The sequence below is a fragment of the Macrosteles quadrilineatus genome, unplaced genomic scaffold (genome assembly GCF_028750875.1).
Source record: "Macrosteles quadrilineatus isolate MER2022 unplaced genomic scaffold, UCM_ALF_1.0 Scaffold_1__1_contigs__length_201487025, whole genome shotgun sequence".
NCBI classification, from domain to species: domain Eukaryota; kingdom Metazoa; phylum Arthropoda; class Insecta; order Hemiptera; family Cicadellidae; genus Macrosteles; species Macrosteles quadrilineatus.
In genome coordinates this window covers 11,262,932-11,280,960 of record NW_026542594.1, presented here as the reverse complement: position 1 = coordinate 11,280,960, position 18,029 = coordinate 11,262,932, and the positions used below count along the sequence as shown (strand labels likewise).

At 38.1% G+C, this 18,029-nt stretch overlaps 1 protein-coding gene across 2 annotated transcripts in view; it reads left to right on the top strand.

Annotated features, from left to right (window-relative positions):
• The window catches only part of LOC129001749 (probable E3 ubiquitin-protein ligase HERC4), a 167,156-nt gene that overhangs the window by 18,114 nt on the left and 131,013 nt on the right, over positions 1–18,029 (top strand). The window contains exons 6-9 of one of the 2 annotated variants that reach the window (XM_054429189.1): positions 10,045–10,206; positions 10,764–10,915; positions 15,789–15,919; positions 17,196–17,433. In XM_054429189.1, coding sequence (XP_054285164.1) covers positions 10,045–10,206; positions 10,764–10,915; positions 15,789–15,919; positions 17,196–17,433 — 683 coding nt within the window. Of the gene's footprint in view, positions 1–10,044; positions 10,207–10,763; positions 10,916–15,788; positions 15,920–17,195; positions 17,434–18,029 lie in introns of those variants that run through there. The other variant, XM_054429181.1, reaches the window with a different exon arrangement.

Here is an 18,029-nt window from a genome sequence, read left to right as displayed (position 1 = left end):
GTCTAGGCGTCATTCCTGATCCCTACACAATAGCACTTAAGGATGGCGCAAAGCCATATGCAATAACCACTCCTAGGACAGTACCTTTACCCCTAATGTGTCAAGTGAAAAAAGAACTAGAAAGTATGGTACAAAATAATGTAATCACACCAGTTGAGCATGCTACTGAATGGTGCTCAGCAATGGTAGTAGTGCCTAAATCTAATGGAGATGTCCGCATATGTGTTGACTTAACAAAGTTGAATGAATCCATCCAGCGGTCTTATCATCCGATTCCCAAAATTGAAACGTCTCTCAGCTCAATCTCAGGAGCAAAATGGTTTTCAAAACTTGATGCAAACAGTGGTTTTTGGCAAGTCCCCTTAAATGTAAATTCCCAGGATCTAACTACTTTCCTTACCCCTTTTGGACGTTTTAAATTTCTCAAACTTCCATTTGGAATCACATCAGCACCTGAACATTTTCAGAAATGCATGAACAAAATCTTAGACAACCAGTCAAATGTCGCAGTCCATATGGACGATATTCTGATTTGGGGCAAAACGAAAGAAGAACATGATACAGTTGTTCGGCAAGTACTTAAAAAGCTTAAAAATGTAGGAATGACACTTAACAAAGACAAAACTGAGTTTGGGAAGTCAAGTATTAAATTCCTCGGGCATTTCCTCTCATCCGATGGAATTTCTATTGATAAGGAAAAGGTTTCCGCCATTCTCAAAATGGACTGCCCAAAAAACGTAAAAGAACTTCAAAGGTTCAATGGGATGGTAAACTTTCTTGGTAAGTTTATTCCTGACAAAGCTAAGATTTTGGCCCCAATGAATTCACTACTTCAAGCTAACGTTCCATGGATATGGGGTCCAGAGCAGGTGAAGGCATTTGATGAAATAAAACTCATTTTGACTAACTCTCCTTGCCTAGCCATTTACGATGTAAATCGGGAAACAATTATCTCCTGTGATGCCTCGCTTCAAGGACTAGGATCAACTTTTTCTCAAGTTCAAGATGATGGTTCTATACGACCAGTATCATTTGCATCCCGAAGCCTTCTTCCTTCTGAAAAAAAACTATGCAAACATCGAGAGGGAGGCTACAGCTGTTGCCTGGGCATGTGAAAAGTTTCAAGAATTTATTATTGGCAAGAGAATAACAATACAAACAGATCACAAACCACTACTTCAAATTTTGAAATCCAAACATCTTGATGAATTGTCTCCAAGAATTCAAAGAATTCGATTGCGTCTCATGAGATATGATTTTTCAATTACTTATATTCCTGGAAAGCAGCTTCTAGTTCCTGATGCTCTTTCAAGAGCACCTCTCCCATTTTCAGGTACTGATGACCGTGAGTTAGAAGAAGAAACTCAAGCGTTTGTTCAAATGGTTTTGTCGTCCATTGATATAAACGACTGCATAGTTGCTAAAGTATTGGAGGAACAAAATAAAGATCCGACTTTATGTGAACTGAAAAAAATAATCATCCAAGGTTGGCCTTCTAAGACATCATTACGAGATGACCTAAAACCGTATAATTCAGTTAAGGATGAGCTAAGTGTTGATAATGAGATGATACTACGAGGTTCAAGACTTGTAATTCCGCCAGCTCTGCAGTCTTGGGCACTTCAAAGAGTACATGAAGGTCATTTTGGAATCACTAAGTGTCGTTTACGTGCAAAAGAGTCAGTCTGGTGGCCAGGAATTTCTTCAGCCATTGAAAGTATGGTGAAATCATGCCCTACTTGTATTAAACATTCAAGGAACAGTCATGAACCATTGCTTCCCACACAGTTCCCTGACAGGCCATGGAAAACACTTGCGATGGATTTGTTCAAACTTGAAGGCGTTTGGTTTTTGACTGTGACAGATTATTACTCCAGATATTTTGAGATAGCTGAATTAGAGTCATTAACATCACGAGAAGTAATAATGAGATGCAAAGCCTTTTTCTGTCGACACGGCATTCCAGAAGAAATTAGGTCTGACTGTGGGTCTCAATTTCAAGTCCTTGAACATTCAGATTTCAAGACATTTTCCAAAGTTTATGGCTTCAAGCATGTAACAAGTAGCCCAAAATTTTCCCAAAGCAATGGAGAGGCTGAAGCGGCAGTGAAAATCGCCAAAATGATTCTAAAGAAAAATGTGGAAGACCCTTATTTAGCGCTTCTAGCCTATCGAACGACACCCCTCTGGAATGGGTTCAGTCCCTCTCAGCTTCTTATGAACAGGCGATTACGGAGCACATTGCCTCAGACAGGACATTTGCTTAGTGGAAAACCAGATCTAAAGGATCTAAAAGGGAGAGAAGAAACATATCGTGAGAAGTACAAACACAACTATGATAGAAGGCACAAAGTGCAAACTCTCAATCCTCTTCATATAGGAGACCCAGTTTGGATTGTGGACCTTAGAAGACATGGCAAAATTGTGAAAATCCTGGACAGCCCTCGTTCATATATTGTTGAAACTGATAAGAGGAATGTGAGAAGAAATCGATTCCACCTCAAACTTGCCCCTTATTTAAGAGAGAAAAACGGTGAACAAAATTTGTCAGCAAATACACATCAAACAGAACCATACAACCGTCCAAAGAGAAATATACACAAACCAAGCTGGTTGAAGAACTTTCAAACTTAAAAGGGAGGATGTTGTGAGAACAGTTTATTTCATAACACCTGTTAATTTCTATTAATTATTATCATATGTTTATTTGTTATTCTATGTTTGTAAAAAGGTAAATAAAGTGAGTTGAGTTTGAGTTATGACATAAAACAGTGCATTCACTTAATTCTTAGTAAAATAGTACAGTTTGGTTGCTGGTAAAAAAAGTATGCACTTTCTTACATTAATGGTTAATAAAATTAACGGTATAGATTATTGGTTTAGTTTTGTTTTTCCTGTTTCATAGATGTTCACAAATCTTGGTACAGTTAAATCTAGGAAAAGGTGAAATATTCCTTCTCTATGGTAGAAAATTATTATGGGGGCGAGCTGGTCTTCGTCACCTTTTTCCACGATTGCGGTGAGCGGTGACAGTCGGACCTCGGCGCCCCTCCCTAAAGACCCTTAGGAGATGAGACTCTTTGTTTCTAGATGGTCAGCTGTTTGCATGGGGATGTAATGACAGTGGACAGCTGGGCCTAGGCAACAAGTGTGAGTCAGTATCACAACCCACCCTAGTCAAATCTCTGGGAGGAGTACCTCTAGCATTAATCCCCTCTGGTAGCAGTCACAGCTTTGCCAAGTCTGACACTCTTTGTTTGCAGATGGTCAGCTGTTTGCATGGGGATGTAATGACAGTGGACAGCTGGGCCTAGGCAATGAATACAAACCACTATAAGAAGCGAAACCGTAATGCTTTTGGTAGGGACGGGGCTGAGCCAGCGAGAATTCCTGTTTCACCGATATTCCGCTAGGCTCCGCAGGCGCTGGTGTTGCGGTTGCGCTAGACTGTACATTTTGACTCTTGGTTGGGAGTGTACCAGCGCCCACGTGGCAACTACCTGTCAACTACTTCAACGTCCCAATCTTCGATGTATCCCAATTTGCAATGTTTGCAAGCATGGTACCTGTGTCATGTGATAGTTTTGACCGTGTGTTTTAACTAACTAGTAAAACATGAGTAGTTATGGTAAGTGTCACTATTTAGGGTGTGCCAATAGCAGGCTGGCTTGCCAAAAAAATCCATTGATAAATATGCTTGCAGCAATTGCATTTCCACTTTAACTAAATCTAGAGATGAAATTATTTTAGATGAAGAAATCTTGATTAAATTCAAACAGTTCATCACAGACACAGACTATGTCAACGGGCTAAAAATACCTACCACTTCATTTTATCAAGTAGTAAAAGCCACCGCACGATCGTTTACTATCCATTTCAATGAGCTTAAAACAAAAAGAAATGTTAGAAAGCAAATTAATATTGCTTTGAAAAAAGATGTTGAAGCCTGCTTTCCTGAATGGTTCTCCAATGAATGTCAAGATCATCGTATTTTTATGCTTAAACATTTAGTAAAAACAAAAATATTCTACAACCTAAAGTGGTTGTCACAAGACCTACGTGATACAGCCTTACTTTCTCAAAAACGAAGGCAGAATTTCAAAGAAAATGACAAACCAAACTCTAAACTCATGAAGATTCAAAGTGTTTAATTACAAAACTCAATTCATACATTCTAATATAATCAATTATCTTTATTCACTTTATACAATTATTCTTCACATACATGAATAGTATCAAAGCTATGATTAAAAGTTATAAAATTTTATTCAAAATACTTAACTATGCCTTTAAATTTTTTAGAATGACAATTTCGTAGCCATTTTGACATTGTACAAGTCAACATTCAAATATTCGAACATTTCAATATGATATTTTTTTTTAATAATTGAATGACATTGTTTTCTTGCTTAGCGTAACTTAAAAGTCAACCTCTTATCTCAATGTATATACATCGTGAGTTTTAAATGAGTTCCCCCCTACTTTTTTCTACATTTATTAAGATATCAACTCCGGACCACGTCAGATCATTGTAGAGTAGTAAGTACTTCATTTTGACTGGGTACAAAATTTAGGCCGCCATCTTGGATCTGCCATATTGGATAAAAAGTTTTTTTCAAATATAAAGGTAGGATTGTGACCCATCGTTTCAAACTAGATTTTTACGCTGAATATGATGCAATCCGTTTTAAAAAATCTTGATCCATTCTAAAGTTATGAAAACATTTTATAACTTATTTTTAGCGCATTTCAACATTGTGCAGTTACAAACTCAGACTATAATCGTAAAATAGAGCTAGATAAAGATAATTATACACCACCAGTCATTGTCAACCTATTTTCACTTGGTTATGATCACTTGGATACGATTATGGTCTTAGTTTGTAACTGCACAATGTTAAAATTGGCTAAAAATAAAGTTTTAAACAGTACTCATAACTTTAGAACGGATCAAGATTTTCAAAAACGGATTGCAGCATCGTATTCAGCATTAAAATCTAGTTTTGAACGATGGGTCACAACCCTACCTTTGCATTTGAAAAAAAACTTTGTATCCAATATGGCGGATCCAAGATGGCGGCCAAAAATGTATACCCAGTCAAAATGAAGTACTTACTTACTTACTGCCGTGGCTCCACAAATCTCGGTTGATTCTTCGCCTCGTGTACCAGCCTCTTCCACCCTTCTCTGTCTTCTGCCAAGTTGACACTTGCACCCACTGTCCTGATGTCGTTCAATACTTGGTCAGTCCATCTCAATTTCGGCCTTCCCAATGGACGTTTACCTCCAGGTGTGGCTCTCCAAACTTCATACAGTCTTGTTCCTTTCTCTCTTCTTAGCACATGCCCTATCCAACTTAACCTTCTTCCTTTAACTATTGCAACAATATCTGGGTCGGTGTATAGTGATCTTAACTCTCTATTTTTCCTTATTCTCCACATCTGTCCCTCCTGTACTGGACCAAATATTTTTTTAAGTACTTTATTTTCAAACACCATGAGTCGGTTTTCAAACACCATCGGTAACAGAAGCCCGGCTAAGCAATATAACGTTGATATAGTAGCAGTAGTGGTAGTAGCAGTAGGGTTGGTATTGATTAATCATTTAATTATTTTAATTTAACCTGAACAGCTTGCTTAGTAATCCAACACGTTAGCTTGGTAGCTTGGATAGCGGAGTACCGGCTATCAGATAATATATTTATCTAGTGTTTGGAACGTATTTAATATTTATTTAACTGCTACTAAGTAGCTCAATATTTTAATAGTGCAATTGCCATTTAGTTTTGCTTGTTTGGCTTGGTATTTATTGAGACCAGCTACTAGTGGTGTAGTCACTCTACTTATAGTGTACTTGTATATTATTATATGGTACGATTATTGAGTGAACTGTTTGATTCTTAGCTTGGGCATTAGAGTTGTGTATTGGATTATAGTGGCCTAGTAGACCCCGCCTGGTGATAACACGCGTTGTGGTTTTTATTGGCAAGTCATCGTGTAACTCACCGTGTTTTAGGCACTCTGGGCTTAACTATTGGATAGTTAGGACGAAGCCCGAGTTGCGTAGTCAGCAACGACCCCCTAGGAGTGTGGAGAATCGGCGTAGGCCTGGTAGTGATTATTGCACGTTTGTTTTGGTAACTTGTTTTTGACTTGTTCACAGTGCCCGTGTATGAGCCAGTCCTATACCGGTTAGACCCGGCTATTGGCCTAGTGGTTTCCCTGACCTTATCGCAGACCCTGGAACTTTACCCAGCCATTGTAGGCTGAGCTATCCCCGGCAAACGGTTGCGACTGCACTTTTAATATTTTTTTTCCAGTGCAGAAAGTAGCGTCGCAAATATGGTTTTAAAATATCAATGAAAATGAATACTAATTAAATAAATTCAGAATGGTATTTAAATTTAATCAATGTACTTTTTCATTAACTCGTAAAAATGAAACAGCAGATATCAACTCCGGACCACATCCAATCATTTTAGAGTAGTAAGTACCTACTTAATTTTTTTTTTTTTTTTTTTTTTTTTTTTATCGGCACTGATAAGCCGGGTCAAAGGGCGCTCGCTAGCTTCGCCGCCGCCGCTAGCTCACCAAATAGCAAAAATATACCCCCCTAGGGAAAATAGCTCGTTACATATTAAAAAAATAGCTGTTACCAATGGGCTTCAACCCGTTTGACTTCATAAGTATTAATAAAACTATTGATTGGTTAAGTTAAGCTGAAATAAAAATAGGGATGGTCAAGTCTCAAAATTTCGGGAAATTTTCGGGAAATTTTAAATCTTGTTACACGAGACGAGATTTCTTTTTGGCCGAGATTTTTATCAAGACGAGAATAAAAAAAAAAAAAATTAAAAACGCCTGCAGAAAGTCAATGCAATACCCGCAATACAGGAGCGTGTTGTAGTTGCGTTTCCTTTGCGAAGGCGTTCTTATTTAATTAATTCTTTAAATGTAAATATTACTTTAATAACATTTGAGAAGTTTTGTTAAGTGTAAGCAGTGTGAGGAATGTTTTATTACTATAAAAAGTCAAAACAAGTAACTATTTTATAAAAATTAATATTGCTTTTATTTTATGATTTATTTTATTTTAAGACAAGTTGAACTCTATCCTAACTGATATCACTATGTTTCCTAATCGTAGGCATTTTTAATAAGTTAGGCGTGATTAATAAAAAAATGTTATTCTGATGTTTTTTAATAAAAGATTGTAAATATTCTTGCCTATTATCATTATTTTTGTATTTAAACAGTCATCTAACAATGTTACAAAATCAGGTAAAAATTTTGAGCGTGCATTTCCCGTTGTGTATGAGAAGGGAAATCCCATCTCGATCTCGTCTCGAAATTTTATGAGAAATAAAAAATCTCGTCTCGTCTCGTCTCGAACTAAAAATCCAATCTCGACCATCCCTAAATAAAAAAAAAAAAACGGAATGCAGCATTACAAACAAATAATCACACCAGATTTTAATCTATTCTATATCTTCTATTCTATACAGGGTGACAAAAAAGTCTGGAAACGGCTTAATATCTTTTTAACTAAATCCGTTAGAAAAGTCAAACTTTTAACATCAACTTACATGTATAAAAACTACTTTTTCCAAGCATTTTCATGTTTTTACCTCCACCAGGGAACGACCCGTAAGGAGTAGGTACAAAATCTTTAATGTAAGCATAGGTTGATATGCACACCATTTTAAAGGTCTGGTCAAGTGGAGTTCATTGCCAGAAACCACATCTCAAAAGGTTCATTCGTTACAAAATGGCGGCATTTCAAAGTTCTTGTGGAATATACCTTTACAGGCCTTAATATTGGTAAATACTCGTATTAAACATTATCTTGAGAGCTGAAATTGTATTTTAAAGTCAACTAGCCCATAGACTAAGTTTATTCAATCTTCAAAACAAATTTAAACGGGTTTCAGATTTCCCGGCTAATTTTGACTATGAGTATTTACCATTACTAAGGCCTGTGCAGGTATATTCCGCAAGAACTTTGAAATGCCGCCATTTTGTAACGAATGAACCTTTTTTGACGCGGTTTCCGGCAATAAACTCCACTTGACCAGAACTTTAAAATGATGTGCATATCAACCTATGCTTACATTAAAGATTATGTACCTACTCCTCGTGGGCCGTCCCCTGGTGAAGGTAAAAAAATGGTAATACTTGCAAAAAGTAGTTTTCATACATATAAGTTGATGTGAAAGGTTTGAATTTTCTAACGAATTTAGTTAAAAAGATATCTAGCCGTTTCCAGACTTTTTTGTCACCCTGTATATAATTCAGTTTTAAAAATCTTTGAACAACTAAATCTAGAGTTCTACTGGACCGATTTTATTAATTAATGGGTCGTTGGAAAGCTTAATTCGTGTAGATTTGCAAATAATGATAAAAGTTTGTGTTTAATATGATTTATGGTGAAAAATTTAAAAAAAACATGTTTTCCATAAGAAATACATTGAAAACGGTGTTTTTCACACTTTTTATTTAAGTGAGACTTTTTGCGGCCTTTTTTGTGTTTCCAAGAAGTGTATGGTATCAATTTGTAGGAAATTTTATTCTCTTTCAGAATATCACCTTCCACTTTAGTAGATTTCCTCACCATTTTAAAGTTATTTGCAAAAAGCTAAGCGACCTCCAAATTTATAGTAATGAGAAAATACTGAGTTTGGGATATATTTGTTAAACTTTGTACAACTAAATCTAGACTTCTACCGAACCGATTTTGTTACTTAATGGGTGGTTGGAAAGCCTAATTTGTGTAGATTTGAAAATAATTATGAAAGTTTGATTTTATTTGATATTTGAGGTGAAAAAATAAAAATAAACAATAGGTTAATACATTTACAATTTTTTCCTTAAGTTTATAATTCCAAGTTTAAATTTGTAGCCAACTTTAGGCTGCCTTTATTGAGTATTTTCAAGAAATGCTTAGTAGTAATTTGTAGGAAATTTTATTCTCTTTCAGAATATCACCTTCCACTTTGGTCGATTTCCTGACGGTTTCAAAGTTATTTGCAAAAACGTTAAGCAACCTCCCAATTTATGGTGGTGAGAAAATAATGAAATAAAGATGTTGTTGTTAAACTTTGTACAATTTAATCTACAGTTTTACTGAACCGAATTTATTAATTAATAGGTCATTTGAAAGCCTAATTTGTGTATATTTGCAAATAATTATAAAAGTTTGATTTTTTTTAAAGATTTACTAGGTGAAACCCGTCAAAGTCGACAGTTACTGTTGAGGTTGCAAGCAAGGATCGTTTGACTATAAATCGATGATAAATAACTCCATTTTTTGAACAATTTGTGTTGTTCGTGATTTAGCTGTGTGCTTTAGGTACGTCCGATCTTAGCAATCAATTAATCAAATGGTAGCTGGTATTTCACTGAAGGTTCTTAGGTCAAAACAAATAGAATAACGTAATTAGAATTAAGTAAATATATCTAAAACTAAATTTCATATCCAAGATATAATCAAATTTATATTTTCTGATTGAGCGATACAGTATCTTGAGCTTTACTGATTAAAACTATCAATATCTCAAGTAAAAGCCTGAGCCTGAAATTTATTTAATCATGGTTCGAGTTGGCGGGAGGCCGCTACGCTGGATTCGGCTGTTAGCGCTGCAAAACAACTTGTGGCGCTCCAAGCGGAATCTCGGTAAACTAATCTCGGCGCCGTCCCCTTTTGACCCATAAGGTTTCGCTTCTTATAGTGGTTTGTATTCATTGGCCTAGGCAACAAGTGTGAGTCAGTATCACAACCCACCCTAGTAAAATCTCTGGGAGGAGTACCTCTAGCATTAATCCCCTCTGGTAGCAGTCACAGCTTTGCCAAGTCTGAGACTCTTTGTTTGCAGATGGTCAGCTGTTTGCATGGGGATGTAATGACAGTGGACAGCTGGGCCTAGGCAACAAGTGTGAGTCAGTATCACAACCCACCCTAGTCAAATCTCTGGGAGGAGTACCTCTAGCATTAATTCCCTCTGGTAGCAGTCACAGCTTTGCCAAGTCTGAGACTCTTTGTTTGCAGATGGTCAGCTGTTTGCATGGGGATGTAATGACAGTGGACAGCTGGGCCTAGGCAACAAGTGTGAGTCAGTATCACAACCCACCCTAGTCAAATCTCTGGGAGGAGTACCTCTAGCATTCATCTCCTCTGGTGGCAGTCACAGTTTTGCTGTCTCCAAATCAGGTTGATCTATGTGGACAGTATTATATTAAAAGACCAGTATGTTTACAACATCTTGACTCTGAGTTTTAGATTTAAGGTTGGATTTTGACATATTAGAGTTTGCTAGCTGTTAGAGGATCAAAATTTATTGATACCATAATCATTAGAATCGCAGAAGATTCTTTCTCATCCATACACCTCCGTACAGTATATTTTTCCAAACTAAACTTTATTTGAATAAATATAAGATGTTCATGTAAAATGCCTTGAACATGATACAAAACCATGAGTTGTGAGGCAAAATAAAGTAGTCAAGTGCTCATCTCTACTCATGTAAAATACACCTATGATATGCAATGTAAACTATTGCGGGTAAATTATCAGTTGTCCAAACCACCTAAAAAATTCTGATGAAAATTTGATTGGAAAAGTTGTTATTTATATCTAGGCTACTACCAAAATCAATATAATCAATGATTTCAATATTGTAAATTTTGTCGTTGTTAAAATACTACTTTAAATATATTAAATGTTTTCCAACATTTTATCGCTTATTTTCACACTTTGTGTTTGTGTAGGTGCTGTCTTTGGGTGGGGTAAGAACAACAGTGGACAGTTGGGGCTCAATAATGAAGTTGACTCGTTTTTCCCTGCTCAACTGAAAACACTTCGCTCAATTAGAGTCAAGTACATAGCGTGTGGGGAAGACTTCTCAGTTTTTCTCACACAGGTATCTGGTTCAATTTACATTTGATAAATGATCAGAATTGACAGTTGTTGTATTTTCAACATATTTATAAAGGTTGACATTTATGCAATTTCAGAATAAATTGACTTACAATTTAGCGTTAAAAAATTACATCTCTTAAGGTGGTCGCCTTCTGCTTGGATACAGTGTTGAAGGCATTCCCTAAAACTTGCTACGGATTTTGCTAAAATTATTATCTCTAGGAATAGCGTTGATTTCATGGTGAATTGCTTCTTTTAAGTTCCTGTATTGTTTGTGGTTTGTTCATGAAAACTCTAGATTTAAAAAATATCCATAGAAAGAAATCTAGAATTGTAAGATCCAGTGAGCGAGGAGGCCAAGTGAAATCACCAAATGTTAGATCACTCTTGTAGGGAATATTCACCGAAAGAATTCCATACTAATGTATGGGCTGTTATCCATCTTGTTGGAACCATACATTACGTATCTATACGTTGACGGCACAGTTCTGACAAAAAAAAATATTCTTCCAACATTTCCAGGTACCGTTGTGCATTCACTGTCACTGCTCTGCCGTCGTTGTCTAAAAAAAAAAAAAATAAGGACCAATGAACCTCTTTTCACTAACCGCACACCACAGTCACACGTAAGCTATAAAGAGGTCTCTCAGCTACGTATTGAGGATTTTTTGCCCACGAAAATCGTAAATTCTGTTTGTTGACTGCTTCGTCCAAGTGAAAATGGGCTTCATCACTCATAAGGATCATTTTCTTCTAAAATTTCCCTGTGTAACAAAATTTACACGTTGTCTCATATCTGCTTGACTAAATTGATGACATACTGCCAGCTTGAAAGAATGAAATTTAAGATCTTTCTCACAGTGGATGGGCGAAGTCCAAGAGCAGATGTCCGCTTCCGAATTGAGCGGCTAGGACTCTGAACTGTTGCAAGGCGCACTCTTTCAACTGGCTCAGGAGTACTAACTGTCTTTGCCGGTTCAGGACGTTTCTTCTTAATCAAAGATCCAATTGTGTTAACATTACGTATCCAACACAATATCATGTTACAATCAGGGATAGCACCATGCCGTGCAATGTGCACGAAAGTCTCGCTGAGTCTGAGTGACTGATTCACCATTTGCATAATACTGTCGCATGACAAACGTACGATGTGTGATGATGTGGTGTAGTATGAGTGTAAACGAAGATACCTGGGCCCTATATATCTTCCTCTAACCACTGCCAAATCACGCACATTTCCTGTCGTAACCCAACTCTATTGCAAGGAATTGATTTAACTCGTCAAAGTGCACAATATTACCTTAGCTGCCTATCACAGCCAGCTTTTATGTTCTTAATGTATCTAATTATAATATAATGATCAGAGAAATATATATATATGGACTTATTCTAATTTGTGAAAAAGGTAACTAGATTTAGCAAATGTGAATTCTAATTTGTGATATTAATTGCCAGACCACGACCATTCTAGAACCCAATAAATTACATAATTTAATTACTACCTACCCTAGCCTACACCCTTCCCCAACCCCTACGAAACTATCTAGACATATTCTAATTTAAGGTACTTATCCGGACTAAGACGTGTTGATGGCGGAGACGGAGACACTACGACTACTCTCCTGGCTCGCTGCGCGTGCCTTCCCGGGCCGACTGCGCGCGCATCGTCGTCACGTGACTTGCGCTATTGTAGCGATCCGCTACAGATGCCCAAGGTTCCACATCTCGGCTAGAACTGAAACTGCACACTTACCTCTCCACAGCGAAACAACTTCTGGCCGTAGCCGAACGATATTCCTTGTATACTATGCAAGTCAAAAACATGCGTTTCCCAGTAATCACCCTGTATGAAGGGATTAAGGAAATAAAACTTAAGTTAGGCCTATTTGTACAAACAACTATTTGAAAACCAAACACATTCAAATCAAAACAATATTTGCCATACCAGAAGTGTTAAATATAGGCCTATTTGTTGAAATGATTCACTGTTAAACCAATAAATTTAACATAGGCTACTAACCTTGGAAAGAAAAGGGCTCTGGAAATTTGTTAAACTAAGTTAACTGTCTGTTAAATTCTAGCTAAATATTTAGAAGGTAGTAATTTTGAGTCATTTTGTACCTATAACCTGCATCAAGTTAATTTTAGGCTCCATTATTAAGGGAAATTTAGAACAATAGTATTTATGGAAAGGACGTTTTGAACAAAACTTTTTAGAAAATAGGCCTAAGTACATGTTCATTTTAGGTTACAGTTTAAGATGCAGGCTTGTTGAAAAAAAGATTTGTCAAAGGCTTAGTTCTGTGACTGTGATGGTTTTTTTGTAGGCCTAGTGCATGTACCGGTATTGTGGGTTTAGGTTAAAAGTGCTTTTAGACCCCCCACCTCTAGAGATAAGCCTATTAAATATATATTTTATGTTTTATTTCGCAAACCTGTTGTTTTAGTGAATTTCCCAATAGGGAAGTAGCTATTTCCGTAGGTCACATGGTAAGACCTAGGCCCGGGACCGATTTACTTTTTCATTTTGATGTCCCCAGAGGCCTAAAACACCATTAATTCAAATTTATATATATATATATATATATTAGGGATGGACGGGATTGAATTTTTAGTTCGGGACGGGACGGGACGGGATTTTTTCTGTGCATAAAAAGAAAGTCTTGAGTATTGCAGTTACCAAAAAAGGCATACAAAATCAATCTTTACCGTTTGTGGTCACGTCGGTATGACTCCGCGGTCACGGGGTGATCGTCGGTATGACTCGCGGTCACGGCATGATCATCGGTATGACTCACGGTCACGGCGCGATCGTCGGTATGACTCCGTGGTCACGTCGGTATGACTCCGCGGTCACGGGGTGATCGTCGGTATGACTCGCGGTCACTGCGCGATCGTCGGTATGACTCAGTGGTCACGGCGTGATTGTTGTTATGACTCCGCGGTCACGGGGTGATCGTCGGTATGACTCGCAGTCACGGCGCGATCGTCAGTATGACTCACGGTCATGCCATGATCGTCGGTATGACTCACGGCCATGCCATGATCGTCGGTATGACTCACGGTCACATCGTAATCGTCGGTATGACTCCGTGGTCACGGGGTGATCGTCGTTATGACTCGCGGTCACTGCGCGATCGTCGGCATGACTCCGTGGTCACGGCGTGATTGTCGTTATGACTCCGCGGTCACGGCGCAATCTTCGGTCCAATAATCGCGGTCATGGCGCGATCGTCGTTATGACACGGCGGTCACGGCGTGATTGTCGGTATGGCTTCGCGGTCGTGGCGCGATCGTCCGTCCAATAATTGCGGTCACGGCGCGATCGTGGTTATGACTCCGCGGTCACGGCGCGATCGTGGTTATGACTCCGCGGTCACGGCGTGATTGTCGGTATGGCTCCGCAGTCACGGCGTGATCGTCGTAATGACTCCGCGGTCACGGCGTGATTGTCGGTATGACTCACGGTCATGCCATGATCGTCGGTATGACTCACGGCCATGCCATGATCGTCGGTATGACTCACGGTCACATCGTAATCGTCGGTATGACTCCGTGGTCACGGGGTGATCATCGGTATGACTCGCGGTCACGGGGTGATCGTCGGTATGACTCGCGGTCACTGCGCGATCGTCGGCATGACTCCGTGGTCACGGCGTGATTGTCGTTATGACTCCGCGGTCACGGCGCAATCGTCGGTCCAATAATCACGGTCATGGCGCGATCGTCGTTATGACTCGGCGGTCACGGTGTGATTGTCGGTATGGCTTCGCGGTCGTGGCGCGATCGTCCGTCCAATAATTGCGGTCACGGCGCGATCGTGGTTATGACTCCGCGGTCACGGCGTGATTGTCGGTATGGCTCCGCAGTCACGGCGTGATCGTCGTAATGACTCCGCGGTCACGGCGTGATTGTCGGTATGACTCTGCGGTCACGGCACGATCGCTCGTAATAGTGGCGTCACCGGCACTCGCGAAGCGGCAAAATCGCCGGCGATCAAACCAAATCCCGTCCCGAAAAATTCCCGAATCAAATGTAATCCCGTCCCGATAATCGGGAATATTTTTTTCCCGAAAAATTCCCGAAATTTCGGGACCCGTCCATCCCTAATTATGTATGTTGTCCGGAGGGAGTAATTTGAAGCTCCTCGTAAACGGACAGTTAGACGCAAAAGGCAATTTCAGCCTTTAGCGTGTTCATAGTATAGTAATAAAACACAAAATTATATCAGGCGAAGCCGAAGGGCAACAGCTAGTATATTCATAACCTTCTTAGGTGAATATTTTGTTGTGTTTTAAGTAGTCCTGAATACAGTAGAATCTCACTAATTTGAACCTCGATAATTCGAAAACCTCTATAATTAGTAATGTTTCTCGTTACTCTCAGAAAACCTCTAGAATTTCAAAAATAATATACCGATGTTTCATAGTGATTTTTTCTATTATTGCAGCCTCTACAATTTGAATTTGTACATACTTGAGCCTCTACAATTCAAATTATGTTGCCATGATTTGAATTGTTACCTCCAAAATTCAAAGTCAACCTCTAAAATTCAAACTGTGTCACCGTAAGCCTCCGTAATTGGAATTTAGAACAAAAAATATGCCTGTTGAAACATGAACTGATGCTCTTATTGATGTTCCACGATGTGTTCATTAGTCACCATTCTCTCAAACTTTCTACACTTAAAACTGGGACCTCCATAATTCAAATTTTATTTATTCTGACCTCTATAATTCGAACTCTCTATATTTCAAACTTCCTATAGTTTGAAATATATTGTCTTTCCTCTGAACTTTGAATAAGCGAGGTTCTACTGTATTAATAATATTTTAGGTTTTGATTAGTGAGCAATAGTAGATGTTGTTGTACAGGATGGAGGAGTGTTTACCTGTGGTGCAGGGCAGTATGGCCAACTTGGCCATGGCTCCACCAGCAATGAGATCCTACCTCGTAAGGTATTGGAGCTTATGGGTACTACAGTCACACAAATCAGCTGTGGCAGGTCAGTAGGCTTCCTGTAATTGCTATTTCACTCTAGTCTTGTTGATAATTGTTGAATGCTGCTTTTTTATCTCAGCTTGGAAAAAGTAAATTGTAGGGGTGTGCTATGCATCGAAATTACGATTCGATTCAGTGGTGGTCATAAAACAATTTGGTTCATGGGGGAAATAGTATAGTATCCATACAAAAAACACCTGCAGAAAGTCAATGCAATACCTGTAATACAGGAGCGCGTTGTTGTTGCGTTTCCTTTGTGAAGACGTTCTTATTTAATTTATTCTTTGCATGTAAATGTTGCTTTAATTGTTTTATAATTTTTTGTTTTGACATTGCAAATGATGAGAAGTTTTGTTAGTGTAAGCAGTGTGGGACATGTTTTACTACTGTAAACATGTAGCCAAAACAAGTCACTCCATATCATCCTAAAAATAAGTCTGAAAAATTGTTACTTTATACTTAATTAACTAAATTTGGTATTTTTGTAGGTCTGAAGCTATGTAGCCTATACCTTGTAGTTTGTACGTCTGATTCTATCCTCTCATTTTATCAATTGAAAGTTTCAGTATAAATCTAAAAATCTTACAAATGTTTTTATTTGTTTACACCAAAACATATATTTATTTGTGAAATCAATATTATGCAATAGGTAACATGCTTAACAATACGATTCTGCAAGTAAAAATTATGAAATACCGTAGGCAAGAAAAGCAGCTCACTGATATTTCCAGCTTCTAATATATGATTGAAAATAAATATTTTTTCACTTACAAAAATTCATATGTCATATGCATGAATAGGCCTAATAACACATCAGTAAAAATTTGCATTACACAAATGTGGTAAATTTTAATTATTGTTATTTTACTCCATTCACAAGTATGAATCTAAAAAATGCCGTATTGCTTAAAATCAGAATTTTTTTGCTGCTTCGCACACCCCTAGTTAATTGTAAGTAATTCAAGAGAATATTGTGTGAGTAGGCCATATGCATTAAGGAAAAAATCTTCTTAAGTTGAATTGAAATAGTAGGGTAACTGAGCATACATTACCTTATAGTCCGAGGTTGCTAGTTTGATCCTGAGAAAAAAATTCAAGCACCTTTTGATTGTTTGAAATTGAGCCCGACTCTTCCTGATCATGGACCCATACCACCGAGTTTCAGAAGGCTTTGGTGATTAGCTTTCTCATAATTCATTTTCACCCCTCATTTCATCTTTGTTTTAAATATCTACTGTCACTTTGTATCACGGTAGAATTAACAAAAATAATTGTTGCAGGAGACACACACTGGCGCTAGTACCATCACGAGGGCGCATCTATGCGTTTGGCCTCGGTTGTGCCGGACAGCTCGGCACCAAAGCCCAACTCAGCTCTACCACACCACAGGTGGTGGTCGGTCCATGGCTCTCTCCCTCCGGCATCTCCATAGTGGAGAACAACAACATCTCTGACTATGTAGTCAAGCGAATATACGCCGGTGGTGACCAGTGTTTTGTCACCGTCACTCGGCAAAAGGTAGCCTTCTTTTTGTATACATAAATTATATTCTCTGTGGTGACATGCTCACAAGGTTTTTGAGAGTTTCAAATTATCTTTATTTACTAGTGATGGGCCGATTCCTGAATTGGTCGATTCCGATACCGATTCCAATTCTAAAACTTGGGTTTCAATTCTCGATTCCGCACACTCGATACCGATACCTGACACATATAACTTGTGTGTGCTTCTCGCTATCTTTATGAATAAAGGAGCTTATTATTATTTTTATTTAATCTTTATACAGTAAGATAACTGCATTTCTATTGATTAAGGTTATTAGGTTAGCCTATAAGGAAAATAAGATAGGCTACTTCAAGAAGACATGCTTTTTAACATATTTTATTAAATTAAATCTAGACAACAATTACCGGTTTAGGTAGGCCTAAAATGTTCACTGAGTTTCTTGTTTGCATAAGAATTCGTACATCTAGGCATGCAACGAATGTTCCATATTGCTTGAGTTATAAACCAAAGTCATCTTCAATATTGTCATCATCAATATCACTTAAAACTAGAGGTGTGCAGATATCCGAAAAATCGGGTCGGATTCGGTTCGGTTCGGATATCCGTAT